The sequence below is a fragment of the Entelurus aequoreus genome, linkage group LG02 (assembly GCF_033978785.1).
Source record: "Entelurus aequoreus isolate RoL-2023_Sb linkage group LG02, RoL_Eaeq_v1.1, whole genome shotgun sequence".
Classification (NCBI taxonomy): Eukaryota; Metazoa; Chordata; class Actinopteri; order Syngnathiformes; family Syngnathidae; genus Entelurus; species Entelurus aequoreus.
Window position 1 is genome coordinate 84,750,134 of NC_084732.1, and position 12,772 is coordinate 84,762,905.

Below are 12,772 nucleotides of genomic sequence, written 5' to 3' on the forward strand. Positions count from 1 at the left end.
TTGATCGACATCTTTTATAATCTAGCAAGAACAACAAAGATGCGGCAATGAATTTCTGGCAACCACAGCTGCCGGTATTTTACCATAAATTGTGCAAATGCACTTTTACAATTTACATATATATCTTGACAGAGCTGCAGCGCAATCGCCTCCTTTCTCACAGCGGTGTGTGTAATGGTCTGTTTGCACATACTTTTCAGACGTGCTGAATAAAGACACAAAATAGCATTCACAGTTGAGTTTTAGTCATAATAAATTGCACTGCATGTGCTAAATAATTGTATTTGCCTCTTCTCCTCCCATTATTGTGGCCGTTCTGATGGTGAGTTTATATACTCTGCATATTCATGAAGACAGACACGCTAAATGGATTGCGCTCCTTAGTCTGCTCACTAAAGAGACGCACCTTTGGTAAAACAGTTTTGCGTGTGCTTTTAAGTTTGCACGTGTTTCAGCAGACGCAAACCTTAAGTAGATCAGGCCTGTTTACAAATCAAATCAACACGTGCTAAAATAAGTAGGAAAAAGCACAGCTTATCTAATCCTACCATATCTCCATGTCTAAGCAATTAGAATTAGTTTGTTTACTTCCTGTGTTTGGAAATAATAAGGTTATCAAATTAATACCTTTTTAGACAGTATTAATAGAGACTAAAATTTGTTTTCTTTGTCGAGGCAATTTTTTTGAAGTTCTGAGAAAACTATCCCTGTGTGATGTTATTAGTTGCATTAAGACCTCTTACGGCTGGCAGAGTTTGGAATCCATTCACTTTTTATGACCTATTTTTTTTTACATTTAATGTGTTTTTTTCCCCTTAAATGGGTATTAAATATGTATGTGTAACAAATTTGAATACCTGGGATGCGTTGGCCCTTCAGAGGGTTGGACAGTGCCATGCCAATCTCCGTCATGCCGTAGCGCTCCAGCAGCGTGTGTCCCGTGATCTCCTCCCAGCGCTGCAGAGTGGGCAGCGGCAGGGCAGCAGAGCCAGAGACCATGAGCCTGGGAAGCCAAGGCAACAATTAGGAGCATCAGGCATGTGAGCACACTTTGAGGAAAAAAAAGAAGAAAACTGACGTAAAAAAAAGAGGGAAATCGGCACAAAGTGCTGCCACGCAAGCCCCGAAAAATGTATTTGAAAATCAAGACTACATTTCCTGCAATTGGGTGCATTTCTACACTATATTTTACATTTATATTTATTGTCATCTACCAACCTCTTTTGGCTGCCTTTTTGACACTTACATGTCTCATGCAATGTACCACAGAATTTACTAATATTATCATTAAAAAATGTAATATAAAATTATTAGGGATGTCCGATAATGGCTTTGTGCCAATATCCGATATTGTCCAACTCTTAATTACCGATACCGATATCAACCGATACCGATATATACAGTCGTGGAATTAACACATTATTATGCCTAATTTGGACAACCAGGTATGGTGAAGATAAGGTCCTTTTTAATAAAATAAATAAAATAAAATAAGTCAAACAATATAAAAACAGTTACATAGAAACTAGCAATTAATGAAAATGAGTAAAATTAACTGTTAAAGGTTAGTACTATTAGTGGACCAGCAGCACGCACAATCATGTGTGCTTACGGACTGTATCCCTTGCAGACTGTATTGATATATATTGATATATAATGTAGGAACCAGAATATTAATAACAGAAAGAAACAACCCTTTTGTGTGAATGAGTGTGAATGAGTGTAAATGGGGGAGGGAGGTTTTTTGGGTTGGTGTAAAAAATAAAAATAATAATAATTAAAAAAAACGATGCCGATAATAAAAAAAACGATACCAATAATTTACGATATTACATTTTAAAGCATTTATCGGCCGATAATATCGCAGGCCGATATTATCGGACATCTTTAAAAAATATATAATATGCATGCAAAGAACTCAGAAAAAGTTTGCCATTTGGGAACGTCATCCTTTAGGCACGCCCCCTCGGGTAATTTATTTCCGGTGTTCTGACCACTATTTACATCCGTCACGTCAGAACTATAACTTTTCACAGGCTACTAATAAATACTGTACTAGTATGTCGAAAGGAAGGGCTGGCACTAACAATACTTGTTATTGTTTTTTAATTGTCTTGAACTTTTTATACTGTATATACAATATGTGCTTTCATGAATAAATTGAGAAAATATAAGAGAAATTGCCATTCATTTTGTTTTACGAAAAAATACTAAATTGTGATTTCTTATCAATTTTTTGTATACAATGTCATTAGATTGTTTCGTGTAACTAAAGTGGCTATAAAATGTGTTTCCTTTGGATGCTATCTGTCCCCAAGTTGACTTTATATGCTTAATTAAGCAACTCTCTTTTTTGAGTCACACATTAAAAGTGCTACTAAAACAGCTTTCTTTCATCTCCGTAATATCGCTAAAATTTGTTCCAAGGTTTCTCATTGTATCCCATTGGGTTGAGTTTTTTATGAACTATTTTAACGGCGCATTGATAGCAGTGAGCTAATGCTAGCTTACGCTGCTATTGTTGACAACACTGAGCCGACGGCTGCTTCTGCTTCGTCTCAAACTTGCTAAAAGTGAATTCTAGATTATAATTCATGCATCTCTCACCTGCTAGTAGATAAACGTGGTCATTGACCAACAGGCTCATCCACTTTCACATTCCGAGGTGGGGAAAAAGACACAAAAAGACGCTGCAACTTTTTTTAATCCTTTGAAAGGGTTGTGATTGAATCGCCATCCAAATGGAAATATGTGAGCGTCCCAGCGAGAGTGGAAATATTACAGTAAGTGTTTTTTTTAGTACAAGCGGTAGAAAATGGATGGATGGATGGGTTTGTTATAGTTAGTTTGTATGTTTAGATGCTTGTGACACAATAAAGCTACATCCGAGTAGCAACCGGCTTCTAAACCTTTTTGCTCATCCTCTTTGTGTTCGGGCTTAAAAATATAAGGTTTTGGCTCATAATTGTCCTCAAAGTAATCGTTGTTGGCTCTCACTAAGTCTGCTTGATTCGCATTGTTGTTGATGGGGAAGGGATCTTTGGTTCCTAGTGACAGGCTTCCTCATTATCTCTCAAAATGGCTCGGGAATCTCCGTGAGATTGATACTATGTTGATCATATCTATTTATTCGCAAACTTTGGAAGTCTTTTGGTGTCATAAATCAGACATACAGTCGTGGTCAAAAGTTTACATACACTTGTAAAGAACATAATGTCATGGCTGTCTTGAGTTTCCAATAATTTCTACAACTCTTATTTTTTTGTGATAGAGTGATTGGAGCACATACAAAGATAAGACCTTCTGGAGGAAAGTCCTGTGGCCAGATGAAACAAAAATTGAGCTGTTTGGCCATAGTACCCAGCAGTATGTTTGGAGGAGAAAAGGTGAGGCCTTTAATCCCAGGAACACCATGTCTACCGTCAAGCATGGTGGTGGTAGTACTATGCTCTGGGCCTGTTTTGCTGCCAATGGAACTGGTATCCCAGTTCCATTGGCAGCATTTACAGAGAGTAAATGGGACAATGAAAAAGGAGGATTACCTCCAAATTCTTCAGGACAACCTAAAATCATCAGCCCAGAGGTTGGGTCTTGGGTGCAGTTGGGTGTTCCAACAGGACAATGACCCCAAACACACATCAAAAGTGGTAAAGGAATGGTTAAATCAGGCTAAAATTAAGGTTTTAGAATGGCCTTCCCAAAGTCCTGACTTAAACGTGTGGACAATGCTGAAGAAACAAGTCCATGTCAGAAAACCAACACATTTAGCTGAACTGCACCAATTTTGTCAAGAGGATTGGTCAAAAACTCAACCAGAAGCTTGTGGATGGCTACCAAAAGCGCCTTATTGCAGTGAAACTTGCCAAGGGACATGTAACCAAATATTAACATTGCTGTATGTATACTTTTGACCCAGCAGATTTGGTCACATTTTCAGTAGACCCATAATAAATTCATAAAATAACCAAACTTCATTAATGTTTTTTTGTGACCAACAAGCATGTGCTCCAATCACTTTGTCACAAAACAAATAAAAAAGAGTTGTAGAAAATGATTGGAAACTCAAGACAGCCATGACATTATGTTCTTTACAAGTGCATGTAAACTTTTGACCATGACTGTATATGATAATAGCTTCAATATAGAGGCAACTTGTTTTTCCACCCTACTGGTACTTTAATCCCAGAGCTCGTACCTGATCCTCTCTTTGCACACGGCTTTGACAAAGTCCTTGACATGAGGCTGTGTGAAGTGCTGATCATAGTAGTTAATGAGTTTAGAGTAGATAGTTGGCACGGCCATGAAGACATTAACCAGTGGAGCTTTGGAGCTCAGCAGCATCTCCCATACCTGAGAAAAGAAGGAGTAGAGAAAAAAGGGGGGGAAAAAAAGATTAGCTTGGCATCTGGCAGCACAGGGCAGAAGGAAAACAGCGATAAGGCCCCTCTAATGGACAGCTCCAGTATGAATAGAAATATGACATAAACGGCTAAATCCACATTTGTATGCCGGTTGAAAAGTGGCTTTTAGTTTTGTTTATTTGATTTAAATGGCAGAGCTGAGGTGCAGGAAGCGGCCTCATATAAAAGCTGTCAGCACACAAAAAGAAAAGAAGGCGAGATTTGAAAAGGTCACGGGGAGGAAAACCACAGACTGCTGCGGGGCACAACTGACACATTGGCCGGTTGAAGGGGCTTCTGTGCGGCTCCCTTTGACAAATGTGCTTTTTGACTCCACGGGAGAGGCTACACATGCCCTTCTCAGCAGAGAGAGAAGCCGCAAACACTGCCGGCCTTTAACGGGACTGGGGACAGAACAATATGTGAGTATCAAACTCCTGTCGAGGATAAAGCCCTTTTTCTGCACACTCCGTCCCGCCTATTCCACCTCATCTCTCTCGTGCATCACATCAAAGACAAAGATGGGAGGATGGGAGGGCAGCGTGAAGTAAGTGAAGGTGAACGACAGCTACTTTAAGTCTCCCCGGCTCCTCCTTGAGAGACAAATGCTCCTCCCCAGCTGTCTCTCTGTCAACTTATCATCACTTCTTCTACATTCATTCCATACCAAGTGCTTCTTTTTGTCCTGTACTTTCATCCCTTCATCTTCCTGGCTCTTGTTTTACCTCACCTAAACACACACACACACACACACACACACACACACACACACACACACACACACACACACACACACACACACACACACACACACACACACACACACACACACACACACACACAAACACACACACACACACACACACACACACACACACACACACACACACACACACACACACACACTTGTATTTGTGACCTTCTTGAGACCTGAGAAAAATGCCTACGTCTTTAGGACCACCCTTTCTAGATATATAAATATGTGTATTTACAACAGCGTTTTTCAACCACTGTGCCGTGGCACACTAGTGTGCCGTGAGATACAGTCTGGTGTGCCGTGGGAGATTATCTAATTTCACCTATTTGAGTTAAAAATAGTTTTGCAAACCAGTAATTATAGTCTGCAAATGATGTGTTGTTGTTGAGTGTCGGTGCTGTCTAGAGCTCGGCAGAGTAACCGTGTAATACTCTTCCATATCAGTAGGTGGCAGCAGGTAGCTAATTGCTTTGTAGATGTGGGAAACACCGGGAGGCAGTGTGCAGGTAAAAAGGTATCTGACGCTTAAATCAAAAATAAACAAAAGGTGAGTGCCCCTAAGAAAAGGCATTGAAGCTTAGGGAAGGCTATGCAGAACGCAACTAAAACTGAACTGGCAACAAAGTAAACAAAAACAGAATGCTGGACGACAGCAAAGACTTACTGTGGAGCAAAGACAGCGTCCACAATGTACATCCGAACATGACATGACAATCAATGTCCCCACAAAGAAGGATAAAAACAACTGAAATATTCTTGATTGCTAAAACAAAGTAGATGCGGGAAATATCGCTTAAAGGAAGACATTAAACTGCTACATGAAAATAAAAAATAAAAAAGAGAAAAAGCCACCAAAATAGGAGCGCAAGACAAGAAGTAAAACACTACACACAGGAAAACAGCAATAAACTCAAAATAAGTCAGGGTGTGATGTGACAGGTGGTGACAGTACACCTACTTTGAGACAAGAGCTATAGTGATGCATGCTTGGTTATGCTTTAAAGTCATATCCAATAATTGCGACAACGATTTTTTACTGTCAACTGAGTTTCGTTTTTTAATGATTTCTGCTGGTGGTGTGCCTCCGCATTTTTTCAACGGAGAAAATGTGCCTTGGCTCAAAAAAGGTTGAAAAACACTGATTTACAACATTAATAACATATACATACTATGCGTATATGAAAAAGCTTGTTGTGAAAAATGAGTTGGAATTTCACAAGAAAAAAGGTCACAATTTCACAAGAAAAAGTATTATAATAAAAGTCGTAATTTTACTCAACGCAAGTCAAAATTCTACAAGAAAAACTGAACATCTGTGCAATATTATGATAAAAGTTGGAATTTTACTCAATAACAGTCACAATTTTACAAGAAGAGTCGTAATTTTACTCGACAAAAGTCCCAATTTTATGAGAAAACTTTAAAATGTTGGCAATATTATAATAATCAGAATTTGACTTGGCAAAATTATGACAACAGTCATAATTTTACTGAAAAAATGTCACTATTATACAAGAACAACACAAAAAATTGGCAATATTGTGATAAAAGTCAGAATTTTATATGACAAATTTGACCATTTTGCATTAAAAAGTAATAATTTTACATGAAAAAGTAATAATTTTACGAGAAAATTTTGCTGGAGTGATCGCCAAGTGCCGAAGTCGGCAACCGGGCAACTACATCAACAATATGATTTGCCTGTGGCCAGAGAGAACGGATAAAAAATATTTAATTTTTCTTTTTTTTTTAATCGACTTTTAATTTTTTGGAATCGATTAAGAATCGTTACAAATAAAAATCACTGTTCATTTAAAAACTCCCTAGCGGGCCGAGCCTCTAACAGACAACCAACAAAAATGCAGTTCAAGTACACATGTCCAAAGTATATATGAAAAGGTAACACAATAGGTTGGTTGAAATTTATTTGGAAGATGTATACAGTATCAATATGATACATCACATATTTTACATATTTTCTTTACAAAATGTCCAAAAAGAGATGGATATGACTCACTTAATGAGATGGATAATACCTTAGTTTCAATAAATACATGACTTTGATCATAATTCTTCTTCTTTGTACTTTGTAAACACTTGTATTTAAAGGCCTACTGAAATTTTTTTATTTATTTAAACGGGGATAGCAGATCCATTCTATGTGTCATACTTGATCATTTTGCGATATTGCCATATTTTTGCTGAAAGGATTTAGTAGAGAACAACCACGATAAAGTTGCAACTTTTGGTCGCTGATAAAAAAAGCCTTGCCTGTACCGGAAGTAGCGTGACGTCAACAGTTGAAAGTCTCCTCAAATTTCCCCATTGTTTTCAATGCAGCTAGAGCGATTCGGACTGAGAAAGCGACGATTACCCCATTAATTTGAGCGAGGATGAAAGATTCGTGGATGAGGAACGTTAGAGTGAAGGACTAGAATGCAGTGCAAAACAAATATCTTTTTTCGCTCTGACCGTAACTTAGGTACAAGCTGGCTCATTGGATTCCACACTCTCTCCTTTTTCTATTGTGGATCACGGATTTGTATTTTAAACCACCTCGGATACTATATCCTCTTGAAAATGAGAGTCGAGAACGCGAAATGGACATTCACAGTGACTTTTATCTCCACGACAATACATCGGCGAAACACTTTAGCTACGGAGCTAACGTGATAGCATCGTGCTTAACTGCATATAGAAACAAAAGAAATAAACCCCTGACTGGAAGGATAGATAGAAAATCAACAATACTATTAAACCATGGACCTGTAACTACACGGTTAATGCTTTCCAGCCTGGCGAAGGTTAACAATGCTGTTGCTAACAACGCCATTGAAGCTAACTTAGCAACCGGACCTCACAGAGCTATGCTAAAAACATTAGCTATCCACCTACGCCAGCCAGCCCTCATCTGCTCATCAACACCCGTGCTCACCTGCGTTCCAGCGATCGACGGTGCGACGAAGGACTCCGGAGACGGAGGAAGTTAAGGTGAGTTCGGCGGCTAGCGCGTCTGCTATCCATCTCTCAGTCCTCCTGTTTGTGTTGCTGTAGTCCGCCGCTAATACACCGATCCCACCTACAACTTTCTTCTTTGCAGTCTTCATTGTTCATTAAACAAATTGCAAAAGATTCACCAACACAGATGTCCAGAATACTGTGGAATTTTGAGATGAAAACAGAGTTTTTTGTATAGGATTCAATGTGTCCGCATACTTCCCGTTCCAACCATTGACGTCACGCGCATACGTCATCATACATAGACATTTTCAACCGGAAGTTTAGCGGGAAATTTAAAATTGCACTTTATAAGTTAACCCGGCCGTATTGGCATGTGTTGCAAAGTTAAGATTTCATCATTGATATATAAACTATCAGACTGTGTGGTCGGTAGTAGTGGGTTTCAGTAGGCCTTTAAACAGCCTCTTAAACTGGATCAGATTAGTACATATTAGTAGAAACTTGTCAGGTACAAAACTTTACCTTACTAGCCTATATAAATCAACCATTTATAAATACATATTAGTACATGTTTGATTTCTTTGCTTGATCCATTACATCATTTAATTCCACATACTGATGTACTAAAGGTTTTAAGTGTTGTACGTGCACACAAATGTTTTAAATGAGAAAAAAGAGGGCAATGGGAAAAGAAAATTATATCTTCCACCACAGTGAGGCCCATTCAAAACTGCTAAGACGTTTCGGCATTAATTAAAAAAGTCAATATAGCGCAATAAATGCGCAAAAACTACAAAAAACACAAAAGTTATTTTGACATATCTTTAGGGAAAATGTTTGGCCACAATTAAAACTTAAATAATTTGGTCGTTTTAAAAATATGGCCGTAAATCTGTCACAATGAGAGCGTTCTAAGCGATGTTAAATTAGCAATATATTCTTATGGACTTTTGAATGGACGTTGCCATGACGCTGCTAAACAGAACTATTACAAAGGTAATGTTGACTCACCGACCATTGAGTAGAAGTTCCGCGGAAACAAAGTACACTTTTATTCATAAGGTCATTCAGTCCTTCAAAGTGGAACAAGCAAACGACGACGACAACCACGTTGGTAACCGGCTACAGACAAAGACGGTCGCCATAATGTGCCCCCTTACGAACAACCACAAGGAGTGTTTATGAATAGTATCCACACCTGATTATAACTACATTCTCATTAGATGCAGTGCAGTTCTACACAGCTGCAGACTCTATGCCTGTAACGAACAAATTGATCAGACTCTACTCGGCTACCTTGTGTTTTTGGATTGTCACATACCCCATTGGTTTAAATTCACATGCTGATGACAAAAGGAGATTTGCCTTCCTCCTACATATTGTTTTTTATTGCAACAGTGGTATTAAACGCTACACTGGGGAGTGCCTGCTACCTTGCGGACAGAGAGTGACGAGTTATTAACTGTCTCTCACTTGACCACTGTGCTTGCTGTCTATCAAGTCCAGTGGAGCGCTTCCACCAGAGTCCACCAGAAGGGGAGAGGAAGGCAATTTATGTCTGTCAAAGAGCTGGCCTCCACCTGAGGGACAGGATGCAGTGAGAATGCAAACACATGGGCTGCATGCTGAACACCTCAGTGGGCTGCTGGGACCTGCACTCGTGGTGGGAGTGCAATACCAATGCGGTCTTTTTGAATAAAATGAGACTGTGAGCATTCAAAAAGCATTCAGAGTTGTCGCCAACCCAAAATCCTGTTAGAATGTATCTTAAATTGAAATAATACAAAATTGGATAGATTATCATATTTTCCAAATACAACTGTGCAGTAAAATTATCATCATATATTATAGCAGGCCTCGAATTTTAACTTTTTAAGGTCAAGGCAAGTGTTGCTTTAAAGGAGGGCTCATATTTTAGGGCACCAAGGCAAGTTAGAAGGGCACCAGATTTGGTCATTTCATGATGCCTTTATCTCTATTTTTACATTTTGATAGAGGGAGGTATTTGTTTGTCAATTATTAATTTATTTTTTAAAGTTATGTACACTACCGTTCAAAAGTTTGGGGTCACCCAAACAATTTTGTGGAATAGCCTTCATTTCTAAGAACAAGAATAGACTGTCGAGTTTCAGATGAAAGTTCTCTTTTTCTGGCCATTTTGAGCGTTTAATTGACCCCACAAATGTGATGCTCCAGAAACTCAATCTGCTCAAAGAAAGGTCAGTTTTGTAGCTTCTGTAACGAGCTAAACTGTTTTCAGATGTGTGAACATGATTGCACAAGGGTTTTCTAATCATCAATTAGCCTTCTGAGCCAATGAGCAAACACATTGTACCATTAGAACACTGGAGTGATAGTTGCTGGAAATGGGCCTCTATACACCTATGTAGATATTGCACCAAAAACCAGACATTTGCAGCTACAATAGTCATTTACCACATTAGCAATGTATAGAGTGTATTTCTTTAAAGTTAAGACTAGTTTAAAGTTATCTTCATTGAAAAGTACAGTGCTTTTCCTTCAAAAATAAGGACATTTCAATGTGACCCCAAACTTTTGAACGGTAGTGTACATTTAAATGTACATGTAGATGCTGTATCGGGAAAGAGTTTGAGCAGAAATATGTCATATAGGAATTAACTATCCACAGTAACACATTAACAAAATGCTCTGTCACAATTCTTTGAAGTAATACCTTTGTAACATGAAAAAACACAAGTAATGTATAAAAACCTTATGTTTACTTTTTGATATTAAAATAAAACACAAAAGTCGCGCCCTCTAGGTCAGTGTTTCTTAACCATATGTTGGGCCACGAGCACCCCCTGGAGGGCCGCCAAATAAATATCTGTTTCTCAGCTGTGGTCCGTATGGGTCGCAGCCGTATTTAGTTGTAATAGACTTTTGAACTCTTGTGGCAAAAATGACAAACTCAAACAAACAGAAGAAGTCTAGGGCTATTAAGTCAGTGAGAATTTCTTAAGTGCAAAAACTATGACTTAAGTGGTTGAGCTGTATTTTAATTTGCACTTTAAATTTATTGGACAGTTTATTTAAGGAACATATGTTTTTATTATTTATTATCAATTTATTAGCAGTGCGTATGTGTATTTTTTTATCTTCTCAATTTGATTAGTATTTATTTTTGTAATCAGCCTGACCTAAGCCTTGATAATAATCTTTGTGATTAACACATGCTTTCATATCATTTAACATGGTTTATCCTGTTAAACTCTAAGTAGGTTAAATATAATTATTGAGTGCGATTAAAATGGAGAGAAAGAGTACTAATTACGTGTTAATATTGGAGTGGGCCCCCTTTGTAGTGGAAGAGTGGGGCCCTGAGGTCAAAAAGGTAAAGAACCCCTGCTCTTGGCATCTTTGTAAACAGCTCCATTAACTATCATTTTAGTGAAAGTACGCCAGCTAAACTTTGTCTAAATTATTTTAAGTACATTTCTTTTTATCTAGTCTGTTCAGTGGTCCTTGAACGCACCATAAAAACAACTCGGTCTCGTATTCCTCTGAGTATAGAATGATCACTCTGGTCTCGTTGCTCGGACGGTAGTGCGTTTATATAAGTTTAGATTGGGGTATGTTGGTTCTTAATGGGGAAAGACATTAATGTCTCTTGTTTTCGTGTTAGTATTTAAGCTACCGAGCCGAGTTTATCAAAGTGCAGCTCACAATAGTTCTCAATTAGGGTATCATTTTTAATGATAACCTCGGTTATCCTCATTACCGTTTATCGTTACATTCCTAATTGTGCAGTGAGTGGTATGCAGAAATATTAAAATATTTTCCATGAATTGGAAAACGAAGCCTTATTTCAATGAAATGACCCCAATGTAGCTATAAAACCAATATTTATTTCACAGTGGAACCTTCAACTATACTGATATTGCAAAGTTAATGTTCCAGAAAAACCTCCAGGTTACCTTTGCTGAATAACAGTCAAATATTATTTTATATTCATCACAACTCGCTTCTGAGAGCGTGGAATGACATCAAGGTTGAAAATCTCACAAAATACATCGACACAATGCCAGAGAGATGCGCTGCTGTGATTAATACCAAAGGGGGCCACACTAAATATTAGAGTAAAATGTAAAAAAAAAAAGAACTAGACTGATAAATTTGTAGGGAAAAATATTCTCAGAACCTTTGCCTTTCACAATGGCAAAAAAGTGAAATTCAAGTGTTCCAATGTTTTGGCACACCACTGTACATAGCTGATTTCTGACTTCACGGCCAAGGATTGACGTCTGAGATTTAACGTGAACGTAATTTTGTCTTAGCTTGTCGATAAGATGGACAAAAAGGCCAATTGGAAGAAATAACCTCCGACTGGGCAGAAATTATGATGGTCATTTTTCCACTACGTTCTATCATTCTAGCGCTCCGTCTATAAATTAATTGCGAGGACTAAATCGAGAAATCAGTAGATTATATGATAATGGGCGAAATGGTTAGCTGCAGCCATTGTCTTGTTATCCCTACCACTTTGTAATTCTCCCCCATTATTGATGAGTTAAAAATGGAAAAGTGACAGTGAATCTTTTACTCAGATTTAACATCCTTAATGACTGCAGCCGTACTAGCGGTTTCCCCAATAGCTGAGTTGGAGCAAAGATATAAAATGCTCAGCATCTGC

At 38.2% G+C, this 12,772-nt stretch overlaps 1 protein-coding gene across 1 annotated transcript in view; it reads right to left on the reverse strand.

Moving 5' to 3' along the window:
• The window catches only part of acsf3 (acyl-CoA synthetase family member 3), a 121,510-nt gene that overhangs the window by 84,457 nt on the left and 24,281 nt on the right, over positions 1 to 12,772 (reverse strand). The window contains exons 4-5 of the mRNA XM_062033650.1: positions 4,196 to 4,350; positions 858 to 1,003 (exon numbers count right to left, since the gene is read on the reverse strand). Of these exons, the coding sequence (XP_061889634.1) occupies positions 858 to 1,003; positions 4,196 to 4,350 (301 nt within the window). The remainder of the gene's footprint in view (positions 1 to 857; positions 1,004 to 4,195; positions 4,351 to 12,772) is intronic.